Source organism: Scyliorhinus canicula, chromosome 19, assembly GCF_902713615.1.
Source record: "Scyliorhinus canicula chromosome 19, sScyCan1.1, whole genome shotgun sequence".
Taxonomy (NCBI): Eukaryota; Metazoa; Chordata; class Chondrichthyes; order Carcharhiniformes; family Scyliorhinidae; genus Scyliorhinus; species Scyliorhinus canicula.
Genome location: NC_052164.1, coordinates 33,627,053 through 33,651,183, shown reverse-complemented (window position 1 = coordinate 33,651,183; position 24,131 = coordinate 33,627,053). Strand labels below are relative to the sequence as shown.

Here is a 24,131-nt window from a genome sequence, read left to right as displayed (position 1 = left end):
ATTGTGGGGGAGGGGGGTTCAGTGATGATAATGCAGGGGTTATGGTTGGATCATTTTTTGTTGTAGACGATCAATGTCTGGCTTGGTAACACAGTGGTTAGCACTGCTGCCTCACAGCAACAGGGACCCAGGTTCGATTTCTCCCTTGGGCCACTATCTATATGGAGTCTGCGCGTTCTCCCCGGATTTGCATGTGTTTCCTCCAGCTGCTCTGATTTACTCCCACAGTCCAAAGTTGAGCAGGTTAGATGGATTAGCCATGCTAAAAAATATAATGGGCAAGGAGCTGTTTTATCAGTTGTTGGGGATCTTCCGCCATTTTTAATCTGGCTCCTGCCTCTTGTGGTGCTGCCTTAGCACAAAGGGACTTGGTTTACCCTTCTGCAATAGGGTTGCCAAGGCTTCAGGTTAGTCCCAGGCTCTCCAGGAATAACAAACCCCTGGATCACATTGCGAGTAACCGGGGAGAAAAATCATCTTGTTGTTAGAGAGTTTTATTTTCTCTATTTTCTTTGAATCCTCTCATTTACAATTACAACAATACTGGAGTTGGTGAAATAGGCTGTTTGATTGGGCAGGGTTGTTAGAGGCTAGAGTTGGCAATACCTCCAGAACGTGTCCAGCCAGAGTTGGCAACGCTACTTTGCGATGGCAAGGACAATGGGCCTTTAATGCACTGTCTGGATGCCGAGTTGCTACTGCAGTTCTCACAGTCTATGGATTTAGCCATTAGACATTGACAGACAAGTTTTTAGTATATTGCCTGGAAAATCATGCAATACAACACAGAGAGAGGAGCAGAATTCCAAGTTTGTGCAAATATGTTTCAGAATGATACTGCGGGTTTATTCCAGACATCCTGGCATCTTTCTAGGAGATTATCTTTGTGTTGACAAATGGCATTGCTGTCAAACTCATCATTTTGTACTTTGCTAAAGGACATGATCGCTATCCTGGAATCCCTACAGTGCACAAGAAATCCATTCAGCCCACTGAGTCCGCACTGATCCTCTGAAAGAGCATCCTACCTGGGCTCACTCCTCCACCCTATCCCCGTTACTCCACCGAACCTGCACATCTTTGGACTATGGGAGGAAACTGGAGCACCTGGAGGAAACCCACCCAGACACAGGGAGAACACGCAAACTCCACACAATCACCCAAAGCCAGAATAGAACCCCGATCCCTGGCACTGTGAGGCAGCGGTGCGAACCACAGGCATTATATTAGAAGCATTGATGCCAAAGCGAGGGGTTAACAGGGAAAATAATTAAAATGAAAATAACAAAGATAATTATGCTTTAATGGCCAAAAGAGTCAAGTGGTTATGATCCAAGATTAGACAGAACAATAATCGTTCCCTAGAATATTACAGCATTTGCCCACAATCTATCAACCTATTTGCTTGCTGTATCTCTATTGAATTAAGGGATAATATCTGATGAGATTATAAAATATTAACAATTTTACATATAATGTTTCAATTAACATTGACAAGCTACATGTGTCGGTTGCCACGTAAATGAAAAGTCCAGCATGACCGTGATTAAAATATGCCAAAATAATACTTAATGTAAATTTTTTCCACTTGCCTTTCCAAATGAATTGCAGTTGCGATTTCTGCTATTTTAGCTAGTCTCTGTTTCTTAAAGAATACAAAGGTTTACTGAATACAACACACAGTCATAAATCATTTTCAAATAGTGCTTTCACACCCTGCCACAGACAGACAGGATCCACTAATTACTCTGCCTCAAATGCCTGCTGAGTTCTCATTCTGACAACACATTAAAAAATAATTACAAAGTTGGCCTTTAATGGAATTAATCCCTTGCCAGAGAAGCACATTAGCTTCATTTACAAGTTTAATATTTCTGACAGTTCTGCTCATACAATAAAAGAATGTACAATCGTTAATTAGTAATACACAAGCAATCTACTTGGCTTTTCTAGGTGAGCCGAGTGTCTAGCACGCATGGAGATACATCACCTTATTTAGGAATCACCAAATGACTGAGAAACCCACACGTAGCTTCTGCTTTCGTGATGTGGTGTGCAAGCTGGAGCTGTCACAGACAGAATGTATTTGCTCTCTTACTGCCTGTAATCAGTACGTTTCGTATGGAAAGTGTTGTGTCAGTTCTTACTTTTTGAGTGTGCATTCCAATTCAGCACCAAGCTTTCCTGAGTTTAAAATGAAGAAGGTAATTTATTCTCGCACACTTACCTTGAATTAACGTGAGTTACACACTCGGTCTCATGCAAGTGCACATCCATACACCCGATGACTGGTTACTGATTAGGAAAGCACACCTTTACAGATTATAGTTAATTTAGTCTCTGATTTACGATTTGCAATCTTCCACATTTCAAGCCTATGGTTTTCTGAATGGTTTTGATAATTTAAAGTCGAAGTGGGGATCTTGTAAAGTGAGAAGAGTGAGTTCACAGTAGGTTGTGAGGTTTCTAGTAGTCAAATATCTAGGAGACTGGGTCTCAGATTAATTTTGAAACTGGAGCAAGTTAAGTATTTTGGTTGCTTGATGACTTGCAAAGTCGGGCCCTCAGACTGACCGACAACTGATGGTTCTTAAAAGGTGAAAATGGCACAATCTTTCTCTGCAGCTTCTGTTTTGTCAGTGATCTTCTGCAGTCTGCTCAGGTCTCTTCTGGGGTTTGGGATAATAAAGGCTCTCAGTATCAGAAACCAGTTTCAGTCACATGGTTAGCAATCATTGTCCACTCAGAATGGCTTAAAGCTAAAAAGCTATTGATATAAAATAGGGGGTAGATAGTGATCTTTTATTTTTAACTGCTGAATAACTGATCTCAACAGCTTTCCTTTGTTGAATTATAAACCCGAAGACATAGACTCTAAGGAGTCCATTGAATCTATTTTTTGAATAATGTGCAAACAATGACTGGTGTGAATTCCACAGATAACATTCATATTGGTATATTGATGGGAGGCCCCAACCCATGGTTATACAATTTGTAACTTTCCAGAAGCCTGACAGGCTGTGTTGAATAAGTAAAGGTCACCTGATGCCTTGACAACTATCTTCACTGTTCATCAGTGTCCACTTTAAACAAATAATAGACAATCCCAGATTCTTCCAAGAATTCAGTCCTTGTGATAAATTATGAGTATGGCATGTTTTTACTCAGCACAACAGAGGGAACCACGCACTTAAATCAGGTGCAATCAGTAAAGTGAAGATGGTGTCATCTATTTGACACCAGAGTGAATTTCCCACAGTATCTTCCGCTGGTGCGCACCATGTCAGATTTGGAAACCCCTTGGAGGCCAGTGTGAAACTGCTAATATCTTGCAGAGGAAGCCCAACCAGAATCTCCTACCCAAGTCCAATTCTCCATGACACCAGTGTGAAAACACACCTGTGCAAAACATACCTGGAACAAATGGAGAGAAGATGTCAAAAGTCACCTAAACAGTGCCATTGGTAACCCTGGAACTGGAACGCTACAGCCAGTGGGTAAGGGGAAGATCTAAAGGTGGACCTTCCAGATTCGGTGTCCTGGAGGAGGTCTATCTCCCCGCCTCAGAATGATCCTGAGATCCATCTTCTTTCTTCATTAATGAGCCAGTGATGTTGGATGCCTTTTCAATATGGTTCCCAGAAAGGTTGGTGGACTACATGCCATCAGGCCTGCTCTGCCATGGAAGACAATACAAGACAACCAGTTGCATAATTAATGAGGTTGGGGCCGGTAGATACGGCATGTTTTCCCAACGGCCTCCGCAGCTAGAAACACCACCTACCCACCAGTGCCACGCCACATAGTCCCAGATGGAAGAATATCGCCCTATACAGCCCACTTGTGAGAGTCACATTTGACTCGAAATGTTAACTCTGTTTCTCCCTTCACAGAGGCTGCCATTCCTGCTGTTTTTTCCCCCCAGCATTTTCTGTTTGTTTGCAGATTTCCAGCATCTGCAGTAATTTGCTTTTATTGTAAAACTGCCTGTTTCTTGTCTGACTTTGATGCCCTACCAGCCTGGACTTGGCTTGCAGGATTATCTGGAATCACATGGCAATGATCATAATGACAGGTAGGTCATTTTGGTTATATCTATGAGCCAAGGTGACTGGTTAACGTTGGTTGGGTGACCCACATAACTCGACTATTGCATTACAACGTCTGATACAAAAGACCTACTCAAATTCAATTTCTCATTATCATGTGTCTCTGTTTGGACCCCAAAGAGACTCGGCTCATTTCTCCTTTCCCAAAGAGGTTGGTCAATAATTTGCCTGTATGTGTTTGAGTCCTTATTAAGCATAAATTCTTCCATAGTGTTATACCGGGCAGCATCACGAATTGTCATGCACATTTGTGACTACAAGTGCTGTTAGTAAGAAGAGAGAAAATGACAGACCGACCAGAAATATGTCATGTTCATCAGGCTTCAGCACAGCAGGAGCTAATGTTTTGAGACAGAAAAAAGGTAAATAAAATGCTGTATTGTCAGTCTTTTTTTTTCTCCCATTTTTGTTTCAAGGCGAGGTTCATTTTAGGAAGCAGAGTTCTTCCCATTTGATCCACTCAGTGTACATCACATTGTATGCCAGCCAGATGTAACGTTAAGCTTCCTCAATTCTTCCTCAGTAAAATGCCTTTGCTACAATCTCAGAAGAGACATATGCCAGGTTGACATTTACCGCTGCCAACATCTGAATGAGATCGCAACTGAGGGCAGTTTTGTGCTGTGGGATCTTGTCCATTACAATCTTGATTAAAACTATCCAAACATATTACAGTGACAACCCTTACAGCCGACAAAGTGAAGGAAACTTCCAATTCTGTCAGCTTGGACCCACTGTACTACCCAACTAACCCATATTATGGCTGGAAGTTTACACAAAATAGGTTGTCCCTTGCCCCCGGCTGAAATGTTAGTGTTTTACCGCCTTCGGGCATTAATTGGTTCAGGGTGAACCGTCTGCCCCCATCTTGGAAGAAGTTCCACCTCGGAGAGATGCATGGCCAGTCAGATGGACGTCAGCTGTCTAGTTCTAAGTGATCAGCATATCAATGCTGGGTATGTTGGCTTGGGAGAGGTCTTTGCTGTTAGATGGCATGAAAATTCTTTCCAGCGGATATGGAAGATCTATTAATTAGCCGCTTAAATGTCTTAATTGGGTCTGGGCAGCAAGGGCGCCGAGCCCTTCACCTGCCTGCATATTCCACAATTGGAGGGGGGGGGGGGTTTAGAAGTATGTAAAATTATACCCGAGTTATTTTTCCAGCAAGGGTCACTATGGAGTATCTTACGTTGACTGCAGCTGTCTCTGGGTGCACATCATTTTACAGATACTTCCAATGCAATTTTTAAAAAACACACGTTTCAAAATTTACATTGAGGTAGAATTTCCTCAGGGTTCTCCCAATTCTCCCATCATAATGTTTCAGATCATGATTTGAATGAACAGAGAAATGGGGTGAACATTTTTCGAAAGTTCCTGCGAATGTTACAGCAAGAGGTTGGGGTGTCCATTAGGGAAACTTAATGTTTTCATTCCAGTGATTTATTTCAACAACACAGATGATTTTCATGTACAAATGTAATCCTTGTTGTGGTGAATAGCCCTTTAAGGGCAACACAGCAGAATAAGGGTCACATGGCCTGTGTGTCATGAAATGGGCAATTATCACACTTGTACTGTTTGTTTATTGTTTTTTTCTGTTTTTACTGCTGGGCCTACTTCACAAATCACATAATTTTCTCTTGATTCTGAAGAATGGTGTATTGAAGGAGGTCTCTACTTTGCCTTGTGCAATAGATGGGAAAATCTAAATCTTCATTCAGGAGGATGGCGGATGGAAATTCAGGATATCATTAATCCTTAAAATGGCTGCGTGCAGTTCCTGCAATCGATAGCTGGAAAGCAGGAAACAAAGCAACATCTGATAAGAAAGGGAAATGTCCTGTACCTCCATCAAGTAACACTGCTGGAATAATTAACTCACTACAAGCTTCGCCTACCTGTACATCTAATTCCGATAATACGAAAATCAAGGGTAAATGGGCAAAATCAGATACATTTTAGTATACAATGTGCAGCGGCATGAATATTCAAATAATCAAATGGTTATTCTCATGCTCATGTTATTATTTATATGTTAATGAGTTTAATACATAATTGCAAATCCACATACTGCTCAAGGGAGTTTCAACCTGGTCCATGTTTAATTTATTTTTTCCTGGCTCCCAACCAGAGGGACTAACAATTTTTCTTTCCCGGTACGTACTTTAAATTATGTGCCATCGAAATTCAAAACAAAAAAAAAAAATTCTCAGACAGAAATCAAATTTCAAACTAGCTTCATCTCCCAAGTCCTCAGCCCCAGAAAGAACAAAAGCATTTAAGTAGGGAGAAAATGGTATTCCAAGGGCAGGAAAATGGAAGCATCACATTTAAAACAGGAGGATTAGGACTGTGCTTCATGATGATTGCAGCGCATTACTGTTCAAATACTTCAGATTGCCCTTAAAAATGTATTTGCAAGCCAAGGTACCCAGTCACTGAGAGGTGTCCTTCTGCAGAAGCCTTATCAGCATTAATAAAAAACATAATGAGTCAAGTTTAGATAGTTAACCTTTTCCCAACCCAAACTTTGCTTTGTGGATTGTAATTAGCTCACCTTCTAGCTGACATTCTAAATGCTTAGGATGAGTAATACATTTATATGACTATTGAATATAAGCAGATCATTAAATCAGAGCGGGAGGTCCAACACTTTAATATTGAGTTATAAAAATTTGATTACTGCCAGCTATTACAAAGTTCATAAGCATAATGAAATCAGCTAATATAAAACTGTCCTGGCTCATGTCTATGATAATTGCTGCCTTTGCTATTTCTTACTTCAGTTTGTTTTATCTTGACCTACTTTGAATGTCTGTAAATATTATGGGGCTAGTTCTGCCATTGTCCATTTCCAGCAGGGAACTGTGCTTCCAGGGAATGGGGATCAGGGTTACAGTAACCCATTTAACAGTTCGCATTCTCCTTAAATTGATTTCCCCATTGGAAAAAGGCAGAATGAGTTGTCTTCTTATCTCCATTTTTGTGTTTTTCTTTGTTTTGCTTCTGTGATGAATATAAGAAATTGTCATTTTTTTATGTTGCAGTTACGTTATTAAAACCAGGGTTAAGATGCATACAGACAGTATGTCGGTAAAGCTGCGATTAAGGAGTCCTAAAAGTGAAATAGTCATTGATTTTTCAGGTTAAGTGCTCTGCTAACAGATTTGAGAATAATTTACTTCTTTACAGCTAGCTAGCTAATGGAATATTGTTCACATTTAACGGACAACTGGGAGAGTTAATTAATGAGGGGCATTATGTTTGGTGCTGGCTAAACAGGTCATGGGACATTTTATGGGAGGAGACATAAGCCTTATGTTTTTGGTGCAGATTATGTAATTAAGAGGAGGAGCCAGGTTTGTCTGAAAAAGTTAGTTCTTCCTAGGATTTTAATCTGAAGAGAGGTATTTCAGTTTTTGTCCTGAAAGGTTCCCTCTCCAAAGATCATGCAGAGAGAAAGCAAGTAAAAATCCTGATTATTAAATTTATTTATGGTTGGTATTTGAGCTACATTGGTTTACTTAATTGGAATATAGTGGCAGGTTTAGGAAGTAAATTAAAGTTTCTTCTTTCACTAAGAAACTGTTGTAACTGTTAACTGTAAAGCTATTTTTTTGGTGCCAATGCGGCTGATTCTGTGTTCAAATCAAAATTTGTTTCAATATGAAAACTACCCATTGGTCAGTGCTATCACTCCTGGGGTGAAGTAAACTTTCATCACAGTTTTATAAATTGAAGTCCTCATTCAGGATCCTAACACTTATACTCTAATAATTTATCTTAAATTAAATAAGTACCGGTAATTATATTTTCCTGGCATTTTTAAAAACATTCTTGCCTTTGATGCAAACATTAAGCCTGTTTTATACAGCAAGGCATCAGGTGGCATCTGCCTTCTGCTTTCCCCATTCAGTTCAAAACAGTGTCCATGATGTTGCAGAAAGTGCAAGCTACTAAGGGCTCAGAGGGGTCAACAGGCCATCACATTCCCGAATGAACAGGGCAACCGAGAGGACGTCTCCTTATCCAATGAAATTTAAGGTGTGGGAAATAAACAGCTGGAGGATGGAGCAGAAATGTGAATCAAAGGGGTGAATTTAACATCAAGTCATGCACAGCATCAGAAATAAATAAAGAGAAATATAGACTCTATTGAGAGGGAGAGAGAAAGAGACTGAAAAGAAAAGTAAAGAGTAATTCAAATTTGACATTTTTAAAATCCTCATATAAATTCGAAACCTTAAGAAATGAGATTCCACGGGCTGGATTCTTCGGTCGCCGACGCTGAAATCACGTTCGCCGATCGGCCGGAGAATCAGAGTTCACTACCAAATAGGGGGTGGCGCCGCTTTCGTAATGCTCCGCCCCCGCCAATATGCATTGCCACGTATCGACAGCCTCAGGACATTGCCTGAGGCCCCCCCCCCCCCCATCCCCCCGGTGCTCCGCCCCCACTGGCTGAGTTCCTGACGGCGTCAGTCGCATGTGATCTCATCCGTCGGGAAACTCGGCATGGTGGCTGCGGACTCAGACCAGCGGCGCCACAGTCGGGGGAGGGCTGATCCATGGGTAGAGGGGGACTTTATTAGGGACTGGAGGCACTGCGGGGGTGGGTGGACAGGGGTGCGCGAGCCAGTCAAAGGGGGGGCACTATTTTGTGGGCCGGGTCCACGAGTGGCCTCTGCCATGTAGCAGGGTGCGACCACTGTAGGCCGCCACCGTGCGCATGCGTGGCCACGGACCCGGCAATTCTCCAGGCGTATCGGCAGCTAGAGCCGGGTACTCTACGCTGCCTTCAATCTAGCCCCAAGCAAAACGGAGGATCAATGACCGTTTTATGCCATTCTTTCTGTCGCAAAATGCCACCGTTTCCACGCCGGTGTGGGGACATAGCCTCAGAATCGGAGAATCCAGCCCCACATTTGTGACAGTGCCAGCAAAGCTGATTGGCAGTAGTTAAAGAGAGAATGGTTTTCATTTATATAGGTCGGGATTCTCCATTGTAACTCTGCCCCGCTACCGCTGTTAGTAGCGAGGACGGAGAGTTTGTCGCTCAGCCAGATCTCCCATTCACTGTAATGGGACCGGAGAATCCTGCTGCTGTGATCAGATGGAGAATCCTGAGCATAGTGCTTTTCACAACCATAGGACATCCCAAACCACTTCACCTCCAGGTATGTGTCGGTATTGTTGTCATGTAGGAAAGCCAATTTGGGCACAGCAAGCTCCCATAAACAGCAATGAGATCATGGCTTTTTTAAAATGTTTATTGAGGGACAAATATTGCACAGGACAGCAGGATAATGCCAATTGCTCTTTTTCGAGATTGTGACATGGGACCTTTTACGTCCACCTGAGAGGACAGACAGGTTCGAGGTTTCATATCTCTTCCGAGATAGAGCACCGGCAACAATGCACCAGCCTCAGCCCTGCATTGGAATGCTGGCTTTGATATTTGCCTCAGGTTCTGGTTGGGGATTTGTACCCTTAACTTTCTAACTCAGAGATGAGAATGGTACCAAATGAGCCACAACTGACACACAATTGCTGTGTTAACAATATTATTGAAAGGATACTTACGCTTCTAAGCACTCGCCCTAAATATCTGTGATGAGCGCAGTTTTGATTTAGTACACAAATACAGCACATCAATTTTCAGCCTCCACGGAAATGCATTTGGTGCCACATCCTCAGAAGAGCTTTGGTGGCTGAAAGTGGGGAATGGCAAGGTTGAACCTGTGTACCATGATACTACCAGCTGCACTGCGGAGTCGCCTGGTCACCCTTTCACCTTTCGTGAGTCACATTTGCTGCTTCTTTGGTATTGTGAATTCTGCGCTAGCTATTCAGTCTCTGATGTACACATGATATTGGATACTTTGGATAACAAAGCACAGGTGAACTGCAAGTTTTTCTTTTCAATTTTATCCTCTGGGCTGAATTTAACAACATATAGTGCCATAGTTGGAACTGCGCAGAAGTAGGGCAGTGTCTATATTAACCAATAATTGAAATAGGCGCATGGTGCAGACATAGTTGCATTAAAACTTTAATGAGACAGCTTCAATGCTGCCATGACATACCAGAGCCCCAAGAGTTTTATAACATACTTAACTGTTCAACTTAATCTTCAATATAACCTAATCATAACCCATTGCTCATACAGCGATTCTCAGTCATCACTGAAATAACTATTTGATACTCTCAATTTTCACGGAGAAGGCAGGCAGCCAAGTGTTAGATCTGGAAATAGTACTGATTGTTTTAATAACATTTATAATAAGATTTTAAGATTTTTTTAATATAATTTTTTTAATGGAAGGAAATGGTATTGTGTAAATTATATAGAACCATTTATTTATTTTCAGAAATAAAGCTTCAGCCTGTTATAGGAGATACGTACGGTTCATTCAGGTTATTGAGCTTTGATGTAATGCCTTTTCTCTTTGATCCTCAATTCTGTGCTTACGATGATCTTTTCCAATCCATCATTAATCCACTTCATTCATTCAGTCAGAGGTAGAAACATCTGCTTTATTGGATTCTTGTTTCACAGCCAAGAGGCATAAACCTGACAACTGCAGGTCAGTCAGATCCACGGCAGTGGCAGGGAAATGTTTAGCTACAAAGTGATTGTAAAATTCAGCCCTGTAGTGCCAGTCACTTCAGCATTGAGGGTGCTGGTTTCTTTGATACCCTGTGTCTCTCATACCCACTTTTAGAATGGCCATACCGACCACCTTGTTGTTGATGGTGATAGCGTGGACATTTTGTGCATTTACCAGAATATGCCAAGTAGTCAGATTGTGATGTCAATCAGCAGCTAATGCTAATTTGATGCCCATCTTGCCACCCTCGAACTCACTGCTCTAGTTAATGCCCTCGCTTGAGCAGCCGAACGTGTGTTTGACACCCAACATGAAAGACACCAATCACCTCGCACTGCCCTCCTTCCTTTGCTGGAGTCTGTGGCAGTAGAGGTAGCACTTGAGGGGGATCTCCCAGGTGATCAGGGGCCCCTGGGTGGTTGGGCTCTGGGAAGGGTGGTACTTTGGCACCCCAATGCCACCTGGGCACTTTGGCACTGCCACCCTGTTGGCACATCCAGGGTGCCCAGGTGTACTACCAGGCTGTTAGAGGCACCGCCATGGTGTCAGGCTGGCAGTGCCAAGGTGCCCAGATGGCATCTGGCCCATGCCAGGGATTGGGCCCTGGGGTGCCCTGCCATTATGAGCTGGGGTGCGTGGAGCTCGATGACCCCCTAATTGGCGAGTTGGGGTATTGGTGGGATCTGAAGGCCGCGTTGGGGGGGTCTAGGGATCGGGGCACCATTTAAAAATGGCACCCCGATCTCTTCCCGCACTGGCGTGTGGCGCTTGTTAGTGCAAGAAATGGAACCAAGTGGGGCCTTGGCGAGGGTTCTTCGCCGAGGCCCAGAAATTAAGCAGAGTCCTATTTAATAGCGGGTCATTCTCGACACTGCAAGCGCTGGGAATGACCTGGCTAAACATGCCTGACACGGGACTCTGTTTCATTTCCGTTAAATCGCGCCCTCGATTTAAGTGGTTTCAATCTGTACCTATCTGAGCCTCCTGCTGAGTTGCGAAACCATTCAGCAGTGTGTTCAGTGTTGGTTGCAAGCAGCATGACATTTGAACACTGCCTGCATCTTTTTGAATGGATGCGGGTAATCCTCATTGTGGTCCCCAAGCTCAATTTCAGAAACTATCAATTTTGGCTCCCGATAATCGGAGAGAAAAAGTGAATGGCACCTGTTAACAAATGAAATTGAGCATGAATTTATTCAAGGAAAACCATGTTTGACTAACTTGAGCCTTCTTTGCTGAAATGACAGACAGGCTTGATAAAGGAAGTGTTCAGCGCTGAGGTCCCAGGTTCGATCCCGGCTCCGGATCACTGTCCGCGTGGAGTTTGTATATTCTCCCCGTGTTTGCGTGGGTTTCACCCCCACAACCCAAAGATGTGCAGAGTAGGTGGATTGGCCACTCTTTTGAGGTCAACCAACAAAACAGAAGAAAGGAAAACAACTGAGGGACAAAGCAAACAGGGCCGCTTCTGTTTGGGGCACGGCCCAAACATAACATAGATCAACGGAAACTTAAAAAACATCAAATAAGAGTGCAGTTAAAGTGGTCAATAAAGCACCCCAACCCCTGCGGTGTCCACCGGGCATGGTAGGCCTCGATGGTGCCCGTGGACACCACATGCTCCCTTTCCAGGGACACCCGTCCGCGAATGTAGCTGCGGAATAGGGGCAGACAGTCTGGCCGGATGACCCCCTCGGTTGCCCGCTGCTGGACCTATAAATGCTGCACTTCGCCAGGCCCAGGCCCAGGTTCACAAGGAGGTCCTCCGCCTTCCCTGCCACTCTCCGCACTGGGTGCCCGTAGATCATGAGCGAGGGGCTGATGTGCAAACAAAACTCCAGCAAAAGATTGGTTAGAAAACATGTAACATAGACATGGTCCAACGACTCCACAGGCCGTAAAAATGGCAGGCTTCTTGGGAGTCCGTGAACCGGTGCAATCGGTGATTGTACAGCACTGCTGCATGCAACACCCTCCACCCCAGGTCTCCAAGATTGAGGGGGAGGACTCCTCCATAGAGGGACCTCCAGTCGGGACCTCCACCGTAGGACGGAGCCAGCAGGCAGGGATTTACCGTCGTACCTGTAATATACGGGCAGTGCCGTAATACATACAATATATCACTAGTGGCGTTTACCACACCCTGTAAGACAGCATTGGAGCAGTCCTGTCCAGCGTCTCAAGCGAGCGGTGACCTTGGTCTCCAGCTCCTGCCAGTTCGCCGGCCAGGATTCCTCAGCCGGGCAAAGATGGACTCCCAAATAGAGGAGGCTGCTCCTGCTCCAGGTGAAAGGCCTGAGCTCCTCTGGGAGGGGTCCATCTGCCACGGACCGACCAGGAGTCCGGAACATTTGGCCCAGTTGATCCTAGCAGAGGACTCTTCGGAGTACACAGCCTGGCACTCTCGCATCCTCCGCAGGTCAGCAGGGTCAGCGAACATGAGGAGCCCGTGATCTGCGTAAGCCGAAAGGACCACCCCAATGCCCGGCCCGCGCAGAAGCAGTCCCAACAGCCTCCTCTGCAGGAGGGGCAGGAAAGGCTCCATGCAAATAGAATAAAGTTGGCCAGACAAAGGGCAGCCCTGATGTATTCCTCTCTCAAAGCGAAGGGGCACCGTCAGAGACCCATTAACCTTATCGAGACACTCCGCGGCAGTGTACAGAATTCGGATCCGGGCGACAAATTGCGTCCCGAACCCGAATGCTTGCAGAGTCCCGAATAAATATCCGTGACCCACCCTGCCAAACGCCTTCTCCTGATCAAAGGACAAGAAGGCGCTGGTCATACCAGCCTTCTGGGAATGATGGACCAGATCCCAGACCAGATGAATATTTTCATGGATTATGCGGCCAAGGCGCAAACGCATTGGCGAAACCCTTGTAACCTGTGCTGAGGGAGGGAGACCGGACACCAGTTTTTAAGGTGGTGGAGATCCCCCCTCTTTGGCAGCAAGGTAATTGTGGCTCTGTGCTATGAGAGGGGCATCTCCCCGTTTGCGAAACTTTCCCCCAGGACCCCCACATAGTCGCTCCCTAGGACGTCCCAGAATGCCCTGAAGAACTCCACGGTCAGTCCGTCCAGCCCTGGGGTTTTGCCCCTGGACAGGTTGTCGAGGGCGCCGATCAGCTCCGCCAGGCTTATCGGGGTATCAAGCCTACCGGCACCCTCCGGGCCAACCTGCGGCAGGTCCTCCCAAAAAACTCTGCAAGCATCCTCGCTGGATGGATCCGGAGAGAAGAGAGCACTGTAGAAGCTTCAGATTTGGGCACGAACCTTCTCCGGATCCGAGACGCGGGACCCGTCGTCGGCCAGCAGCGTAAGGAGCTGCTGACAGACCCACACCTTTTTTCCAGTAGAAGAGTAGAAGAAGGGGGAGCCGTGGTCCATGTCCGTAAGGATCTGGATCCGCGACCTCACATACGCGCCCGGGGACCCAACAAGTTGCAGGTCCCGTAGCGCCCCCTCTTCTCTCTGTACACCAGCCGCAGGGCCGGGTCTTCATCGGGCTGACCGAGACATGACTCCAGGACTAGCACCTCCTTTTCCATCTCCTCGACCTTGGATTTCCGCCTCTTTGTCGACCCCCTCACATACTCCTGACAGAAGATACGCACGTGAGTCTTGCCCATGTCCCCCCATAGCCTCAGGCCTTTTCAAGCAACCGTCCTCCTCTGGGCAGTCGCTGTCTGGGACCGAGTCCTCCACCACATTGTGTGGGGGACGGCACGGCCCCACTAACCAGCCCTGGGTCTGCCTCGATCCCACCCCCCTGCGGATCGTCGACAGACGGGTTCCTTGCAGACTCCTCTAATTGTATCAGTCCAGAGAGAGGTGGCGGCTCTGATCCCCCCTCCTCTTTCGATGCCGGGTCACCGGATAGATCTGGGGACATTTCCGGAATAAACTCCGGGGTGGAGATGGGGACTGCCGGCGTCGGAGGCTGGGATGGAGAGGGGAGGTGCTCCTCACCACCACCACCCAATGACCCTGATGGCAGGAGCCGTCACAGCACTCCGGCATTATAAAAAGGAACGCCTCTGTGGTAAACCACTGTTAGTATATTATATGTATTGTGGTAAACTGTTACTGTCCTACATGTATTGTTGTAAACCACTGCCTGATAGCTCCGCCTCCCCTCAGGCTCGGTATAAAGGTGGCTGACCGCCGGCCCTGCCTCAGTTCTGGATCAGAGGCCAGGAGGCTTTCTGTTTAGCTTATTAAAGCCTCAGTTTCATTCACTACTCTTCTCGTGAATAATTGATGGCACATCAATTTACTGAGCTAAACTTCTAAGATGCCTGAACGCCTGGAGCTCGACCCACAAGCAGCTGACGCCACTGCAACATTCGAGCACTGGCTAAGCTGCTTCGAAGCTTACATTGGATCCTCCACCGAATACATCACCGACCTCCGAAAGCAGCAAAACCTCAACGCACGGGTGAGCCGGCAAGTTTTTCTTATCAGAGACGCCCCCTCGTATACGGAGGCGATAATGCTGCTGAAGGGGCAATACGTGAAGTCAGTAAACAAGAAGTATGCTAGGCACCTTCTTGCCACAAGGCGACAACGCCCCGGAGAATCACAAGCCGAGTTCCTGCATGCCATCACCCGACTCAAGTGCGGAGCAAGCCTGTGCCGCGCAGCAGCCCGCCAATGTCGGAAGCCCGAAGTGCTACTCTTGCGGCTAGGCTAAGCATCCCAGACAACGCTGCCCTGCACGGAACGTGATTTGCAACGGGTATAGGAGGAAGGGCCACTTCGCCAAAGCCTGCCAGGCCCGACCTGTCCCTAAAGTTCCTAGGTCCAGCAGCGGTGCCTATTGCCTGTCGGGGCCGCCCCCAACTGTCGCGCCTCCCACCACGTGGGGGCCGCCACCTTCGCCGCCATCTTCGATGTTGCCCGCCATGCGCGACCCATGGGAGCCGCCATCTTCGATGCCACGCGCAAACCCATGGGGGTCGCCATCTTGGGACCACTCCACAGACTCCCGGGGCCCCTGCTCACCCGGTCATGTGCTGGCCGCCGCTACCTCCACCGTCCCACCCATCACCTTCCGAAGCTCGCCTCCATCACACTCGACCAGTCCCGACCTCATCACCTCACGAAGTCCACGATGACCGTCCGGATCAACGGGCATGAGATGGCCTGCCTCTTCGCCTCTGGGAGCACAGACAGCTTTATCCACCCAGATATGGTAAGGTGCTGCTCCCTCCCAATTTTACCCGTGACCCAGAAAATCTCCCTGGCTTCTGGATCACATTCCATAGAAATCCGGGGGTACTGTGTTGCGACCCTTACTGTACAAGGCGTAGAGTGCACTAACTTTAAGCTCTACGTCCTCCCCCATCTCTGCGCTGCCCTGTTAATGGAGCTCGACTTCCAGTGCCATCTCCAAAACCTTACCCTAAAGTTCGGTAGACCACTGCCCCCCCCTCACCGTCTGTAGCCTCGCAACCCTTAAAGTCGCCCCACCCTCGCTCTTCGCTAACCTCACCCTGGACTGTAAGTCCCTAGGAGCAGACGATACAGTGCCCGGGACAGGGCCTTTATCAGGTCGGAGGTCCAGTGACTCCTATGAGAGGGGATCATTCAGGCTAGTACCAGCCCCTGGAGAGCCCAAGTGGTGGTCATCAAGACTGGGGGAAAGCACCGGATGGTCATCAACTACAGTCAGACCATCAACCGGTACACGCAGCTCAATGCGTACCCCCTCCCCCGCATATCTGACATGGTCAATCAGATTGCGCAGTATCAAGTCTTCTCCACAGTTGACTTGAAGTCTGCATACCATCAGCTCCCTATTTGCCCGGAGGACCGCCAATATACTGCCTTCGAGGCAAATGGCCGCCTCTACCACTTCCTCAGGGTTCCCTTCGACGTCACCAATGGGGTCTCAGTCTTCCAGCGTGAAAAGGACCGAATGGTTGACCAGTACGGGCCACGTTCTCGTACCTAGATAATGTCACTATCTGTGGCCATGACCAGCAGGACCATGATGAAAACCTGCGGAATTTCCTCCACACCGCGAAGCTCCTTAACCTCACCTACAAAAAGGAGAAATGCATTTTCCGCACAACCTGCCTAGCCATCCTTGGCTACGTTGTGGAAAACGGAGTCCTAGGGTCCGACCCCAACTGCATGGAACCTCCCCTCCCTCACTGCCCTAAGGTCCTGAAGAGATGCCTGGGGTTATTCGCTTACTAGGCCCAGTAGGTCCCTAATTATGCAGACAAGGCCCGTCCACTTATTAAATCCACCATTTTTCCCCTGATGGCTGAGGCCCACCTGGCCTTCAACTGCATCAAGGCAGATATCACCAAAGCCGCGATGCACGCTGTAGACGAGTCCATTCCGTTCCAGGTGGAGAGCGATGCGTCGGACTTTACTCTGGCCGCTACCCTCAACCAGGCAGGCAGGCCCGTGGCTTTTTTCTGCCGTACCCTCCATGCCTACGAAATTCGATACTGCTCCATCGAAAAGGAAGTCCAAGCCATCATAGAAGCTATGCGACATTGGAGGCGTTACCTGGCCGGCAGGCGATTCACTCTCCTCACTGACCAACGGTCGGTTGCCTTCATGTTTAATAATACACAGCGGCGCAAAATCAAGAACAATAAGATTCTGAGATGGAGGATCGAACTCTCCACCTACAACTACAAAACCTTGTACCGACCTGGGAAGCTCAATGAGACCCCCAGATGCCCTATCCCGCGGTACATGTGCCAACGCACAAGTAGACCGACTTCGGGCCCTCCACAATGACCTCTGTCACCCGGGGGTCACCCTTATTTTCATTTTGTCAAGGCTCGCAACCTGCCTTACTCCATCGAGGATGTCAGGACCATGACCAGGAACTGCTAGGTCTGCGCGGAGTGCAAACCGCACTTCTATCGGCCAGACAGAGCGCACATGCTAAAAGCCTCCTGACCCTTTCAGCGCCTCAGCATCGATTTCAAAAGGGCCCCTCCTCCCCTCCACTGATCAAAACGTGTACTTGCTCAACGTTGTTGACGAGTACTCAAGATTCCACTTTGCCATCCCATGCCTTGACATGACCTCTGCCACTGTCATAAAGGCCCTGCATAGTCTCTTCACCTTGTTCGGGTTCCCCACCTACATTCATTGCAATCGGGGTTCCTCCTTTATGAGCGACGGGTTGCGTCAGTTCCTGCTTAGCAAGGGCATCGCCTCAAGCAGGACGACCAGCTACAACCCCCGGGGCAACGGATAGGTGGAGAGGGAGAACTCAACGGTCTGGAAGGCCATCCTTCTGGCCCTATGGTCTTGAACTCTCCCAGTCTCCCGCTGGCAGGAGGTCCTCCCCGATGCGCTCCACTCCATCCGGACGATGGGCCCGGTACCCGACGCTGAGGCGTCAATGGGCCCGGGATGAGCTGGAATGTCCGCGGTGGACCCCACGCAGGGGTCTCTCGGCTGACGGGATTGGGGGTATTTGCAGCCGATCCCCGCCTTGCCTTCTTTCGGGCCTTGCGGCCTGGTGGAAGCCCTCCTTCCTCCACTCCAGCAGCCGACCAGCCAGTCTACGCCAGCACGGTGTCTCCCTGTAGGGTCGGGGTGGTAATGCCAATGGAGGGGGAGGGGTTGGCAGTGCCACTTGCAGCCACTTTGGTATCAGTGGTGGCTTTGGAAGCGGGGCAGTTCTTCTGCACGCACCCCACCTTCTTGCAGACGTGGCACCGCATGCCATCTGCAGACCAGAAGATGAGAAAGATCTCCCCTAGATGTGAGACCTCGAATCCCCCCTCTAATACATCCTCCCGAGCCAGGCGGATGAAAGCCTGGCGCCGGAAGGAGTAGATGTGCCTGAGGGGTGCGTCCTTCAGGCCGCGAGGGAGCGAACCTCAGAACGAACCTCCCCCAGTAGTTGGAGGTGGGGAGGAGGAGCTCAGTAGGGAGGTAAGGCGGGACATTGGACAATATGACCCGCTCAGCAGTGGCCTCAAGAGGGTCCCCTGCCACGTAGGTCCCGTCCACCGCGAGCCCCTTTTCAAGGACGAGGTGAACCGCCCTCTCAGCCCTCAGAAAGAACCCGACTTTCCCGTACATTCGAGAGGCAGCCACTATGGTCGAGGGGCAGACGACCCCGGCCATCGCGCGAACGCACACCTCTATGGTGACGGTGGGGTGAGCGTAGCACTTTACGCCCAGCTTCCGGGTCACAACCGGAAAGGTGGGGGGGGGCTGCAGGAGAAGTGGATGCCGAGGAGGCTACCACCCCGCATAGGAGGCTCTGGCCGGCCCCAACACTGGCGTAGGTGGAGTGGTCATCAAGGCAAGTGTCAAGCCACCCTAATGTGGGCTTCGGCGCGTTGGAATTTAATTGACGAAATAGATAGTGGAGAGGGGTTTGTCAGGGGAAGAGCGAGGTGGAATGACGCACTCTCTCCCTTGGAAGGTATACAGGGGAGCAAAGCAGGGAAGAGAAGAGAGAATAAGGAGCACTGTTGGAGGAGTTCAGCAATAGGAGGGTGGGGCACCGTAGATGGAATGGTGCCCGAGGTGAGAGATTCCTGAGACTCCGGGTGAAGCTGGAGGGTGGGAGGATTGGGGATCTTCAGCCCAGGAGGGGGCCCAACAAAACAAAAACGCAGTCCGTGCTCCCACCCTAGGTCACCACACTGAGGTAAGTGACGCTGGTTTAAATAAGTCTTCGGCCCAAGTAGGGCTCAGCAAAATACAGTTTGTACTCCACCCGGAATGACCACCCAATGGAACCGATCTCCTCCCTGCTGGTGTAAGGGATCTTCAGCCTAGGAGGGGCCCAGCAAACAAACAGTACAAAAGGGCTTTACTCCCTCCTTGTTTTGCAGCCACTTTACTGTTGTTGTTGTTCCATTGTTCCTTCCTTCCTTCTCTCCTTCCTTCTCTCCTTCTCCTTCTCCTTCCCCTCTCCTCCATCTCTCTCTCCTTCCTGCAGCAACAGCCAGCACTCAGCAACAGAGACAGAAAGCAGCTGCAGCCACTCAAGGTGGATTGGCCACGCTAAATTGCCCCTTAATTGGAAAAAATTAATTGGGTGCTCTAAATTTATTACAAAAAAAGATAAAGGTATTGTTGGTGATGTGTATATAGACTTTAAAAGGGCATTGGATAAAGTGCCAAACCATAAAAGTATTAGAAAGTTGAAACCCATGCGATTAAAGGGACTTTGAGAATGTAAAATAGGAAATTTAAAGCAGAGGGCAGTGGTGAATTATTTTGCAGACTGGAAGGAGGCATACAGTAATGATTGCCAGCTAGTGGTCAGGACTCAGAACACTGCTCTTCTTGATATATAATAATGCCCTTCACTTTGGTTATAATTTCAAAACTTACAGAGGACATGAAACTTGGAAATGTAGAAAAGAGGAGGATAGCAGCAGACTTCAAAAGGACAGACAGATGAAGTGAGCAGACAGGCAGATAAATTTAAGGCAGAGAAGTGTGAAGCGGTTTCTTTTAATAGGAAGGAATGGTACTATAAAGTAAATGGTGCAAGTTTAAAAGGGTCCGATGCCGGGACGCGATTCTCCGGTTGACGCAGCACCATTCGGGGGCCGTTGAACGAGGCCTACGCCATGCGCACGCGCGGACTCAAAACCAGAAGTGCGGGGGCCCGTATTTGCAGCCAAAGCTGCGTTAATTACTCTGGGTCCCTGCTAGTCCCCTGCAGGGTATTGAATTAGCTATACTTTTTTGCAGGAATCTCTAGAGCAAAACTCCAGCGTTGTTACGCCGGTGTGGGGACATAGTCCCATTTTGGGAGAATCCAGCCCCAGGTGGGTAAGACTAATTTGATAGTATTTCTAAGAACTGACAACACACGATGGGCTGACTGGCTTCCTTCTTTACTGTATCATTCCTTGATTCGCTGTACAATAAACCCAGATGAAAAATCACTGTTTTTCACCACTCGTAGTCTTGCCTCACAAAGCTGCAAAGCTACAAGTGAGGAAAACACACAGATAACCTATTACTCTCTCATCAAACCCTCTCTGAAATGGGCATTGAGCAATGTGTAAGAACAACCTGGAAGTGATTGACTCCAGACCTACCTTACTCATAGGTGCAGGGCTTAGATTGGAAACACAATGTGACTGCAGCACATTGAAGGCCTGGTTTTATTTTGCAGTAAGCCTAGAACAGCATGTCACTGGCGTTCAGGAATATCTTTCACCAATTTGGCTCCTGAATGTAGAACTGTCACCATTGCAGAGGAAACCTCTAATCTCACACATTCCTAATCTTCAAATTACAGTAACAACTGTTGGGATTGCTTCTTTTTATCCAAATCATTTGCTGTTTGCTCTTCATGGTGAATGGTTGTTCCACTTATGGTTGCTCAACTGTTTAAGTATACGGTATATTATTAAATAATTGTTGGAACCCTTGATACATTTCAACTTCAATAAAGCCAAATAGAAAAACCATAGACAACAATTGTATGTTGTGAAAATGGGTAATTGCCCCCAAAACGTAGAAAACTTTCACAGCTTCACTCTGGTCTCCCAAAACCCACAAGTTGTTGTATTTCAAATATTTTGGCCACTTGGGTACAACATCACGACAATAGAAAATAATTAGTTAACTGATCCACTTATAGTTTAGGCCAATTTGCTACTTAAACGTCAAGCGCTTGGCAAACATAATTTTTGTTTAAAGGCTTGTTTATTTATTTTTCATTGGAAGTGAGTGTTACTGGCGAGGCTAGCATTTATTGCCCATTCCCAACTTCCCTTGAGAAGGTGGTGGTGAACTGCCTTTTTGAACTGCTGCAGTCTGCACGTTGTTGGGCAGCGAGTTCTAAGAATTTAGCCCAATGACTTGGAGGTGAACTTGCAGGGGATGGTGTTCCCTTGCACCTGTTGGCCTTGACCTTATTGGTGGTAGAGATTGCAGGTTTGTAAGATGCCGTCAAAGAATCCTTGGTACGTTGTTGCAGTGCATCTGGTAGATGGTGCACACTGCTGCCACCATGTGCTGATTGTGGCGGGAGTGAACTTATAACATGGTGGGCGGTGTGTTGAGTTTCTTGTATGCCGCTGAAACTGTACTCATCCAGGAATGTAGAGTATTCCATCACGTTCCTTGTGTCTTGTAGATGTTAGACAGGTTTTGAGGAGTTGCCACACAAATAATGATGTATTCTAACATGAATTACATGTTATTAATTGAATTAATTGTTGCAGTGAATCCATAAAATTCTTACAGTGCAGAAGCAGGCCATTCAGCTCATCGAGTCAGCACCAACACTCTGTAAAAGCACCCTACCAAGTCCCACTTCCCCATCCTATCCTCGTAACCCCACCTAACCTGCGCACCTTTGGACACTAAGGGGCAAATTAACATGGCCAATCCACCTAACCTGTGCATTTTTGGACACCAAAGGGCAATTTAACATGGCCAATCCACCTAACCTGCGCATCTTTGGACTGTGGGAGGAAACTGGAGCACCGGAGGAAACTCACGCATATACAGGTAGAATGGGCAAACCCATATAGACAATCGCCCAAGGCCAGAATTCAACTTGAGTCCCTGGTGCTGTAAGCAGCAGTGCTACCATGCTGCGGTATGTAAAACAATTTGTTTTGTGTTAACCATGCACATATAGGAACAGGTACCTGTGCATCTTGTTAAAATGACATTTGGTATTTGTTTCTACAGGTGGTTTTTGCCAATGGGAATACATCAAATGACACTGAAGATGTGAAATCCAGAGCATCTAAAGGCACACCAAAACATGTCTTAATAAAAAGCAACAAAATGTCACCCCTCAGCCAATGGATGATGCAGACTCTGCCAAACGCGGGAAATTCGACTCTACTGGGATTTCCATTCTCCTCGCCAGTCTCTTACTCCAAACAGGATCTTTGGGATTGGTTGGGAAATGTATCGGATCAACATGAAGACCCCCAGTCCAGAGTCAAGAGACGACCAATTGTCAAAACTGGGAAATTTAAGAAAATGTTTGGATGGGGCGATTTTTACTCAAATATCAAAACCGTGAAATTAAACCTCCTCATCACTGGGAAAATCGTGGACCATGGAAATGGTACGTTTAGTGTGTACTTTCGCCACAATTCCACTGGCCAGGGAAATATATCAGTTAGCCTTGTGCCACCTACAAAAGCAGTCGAATTTGACCTGGCTCAACAAACAATAATTGACGCCAAAGATTCAAAAATATTTAACTGCCGTGTCGAATATGAAAAAATTGACAGAGCAAAAAAGACTGCACTATGTAATTATGATCCGTCCAAAACCTGTTACCAGGAACAGACCCAAAGCCACGTGTCCTGGATCTGTTCCAAACCCTTTAAGGTTATATGTATCTATATTTCATTTTACAGCACAGACTATAGACTGGTGCAGAAGGTGTGTCCTGATTATAATTATCACAGTGACACTCCCTACTTTCCCTCCGGATGAAGATGGCGGAAGGGGAAGTTTATCTCTTTTCTTTTTAAAAACATGTGGATTTGGAGTGATTAGCAGGTTGACCCGCACACTGAAGGTCTTGGTGATAACAGTTCAGTAATGATTAACATGTTCTGTGCCTGTTATTACAGCATTCTGCTGTTCTACAGTTGGAAGTAAAAAATGTTTAAAATATCCAACGCAGAAAACAAAAACTCACAAAGGCTAATAGTATCAACTTTGTGGAATACTTCAACAGATGGTGTCTGCTTCTGTAGCATCAGTAATAAACATTCATGGCTAGAAGAGGCAAGTTCAGATTCACATTGGAAATAGTCTATGGATTCATTTCCAGGTGACCAGAATATCAAATGATTGATCAATCGTTATTGTAATTATCATCGAAAATCTTATTTAATGTTTTTTAGTGTTGAAACCTTTGAATAATTTTACAGATTTAAAACGTACCTTAGATCAATAGTAAAATGGATGAATAATTAAATAACTGCCTCCTCTATTAGCTGAGGACACTGACAAATTGTAGATATTATATAAAGTGCCCACACGTCTCAACCACTTCAGCTCAACATGTCTTGTTTAATAACCGTTGCCTCTCCTAGTCCCTGGTGTGCCTGTTGCCTTCATAGCATCAGTTTTATAGGTCAGGCGGAATTAATATTACATTATTAATCGTGGCATCTGGATAAAAGATTGAAAACCCACGGTAAAGGAAGGATGTAGGAGCGGGTGAGCTCATTACCTTAGTGTTCGTTTTTCTTTCTCTTTGTGGAATTGTAACATTCGTCTCCCACTGTGGTTTTTGCCCTACATGGACAGCTTTGGCTCATGAGCATGTTTGCCACAGGTCGCCTAAGTACTATCCAGCCAGATGATGTCTCTGACCAAATGTGACTACTCTATACTCCTGCTACATAATTAACCAAGTTTCACGTGTGAATGTAGAAATTGGGGGAAAGAGAGATGTAAATGT

The 24,131-nt window shown here is 46.9% G+C and overlaps 1 protein-coding gene across 5 annotated transcripts in view; it reads left to right on the top strand.

The window, feature by feature from the left end:
• LOC119954484 (neurexophilin-1-like) overlaps nt 1-23,716 on the top strand; it is a 68,220-nt gene extending 44,504 nt beyond the window's left edge. For 4 of the 5 annotated variants that reach the window (XM_038779759.1, XM_038779760.1, XM_038779761.1 and 1 more), the window contains one exon: nt 22,388-23,716. In XM_038779759.1, the coding sequence (XP_038635687.1) occupies nt 22,388-23,152 (765 nt within the window). In that variant the 3' untranslated portion in view covers nt 23,153-23,716. Of the gene's footprint in view, nt 1-20,422; nt 20,503-22,387 lie in introns of those variants that run through there. The other variant, XM_038779763.1, reaches the window with a different exon arrangement.
• The last annotated feature ends 415 nt before the right edge of the window (nt 23,717-24,131 follow it).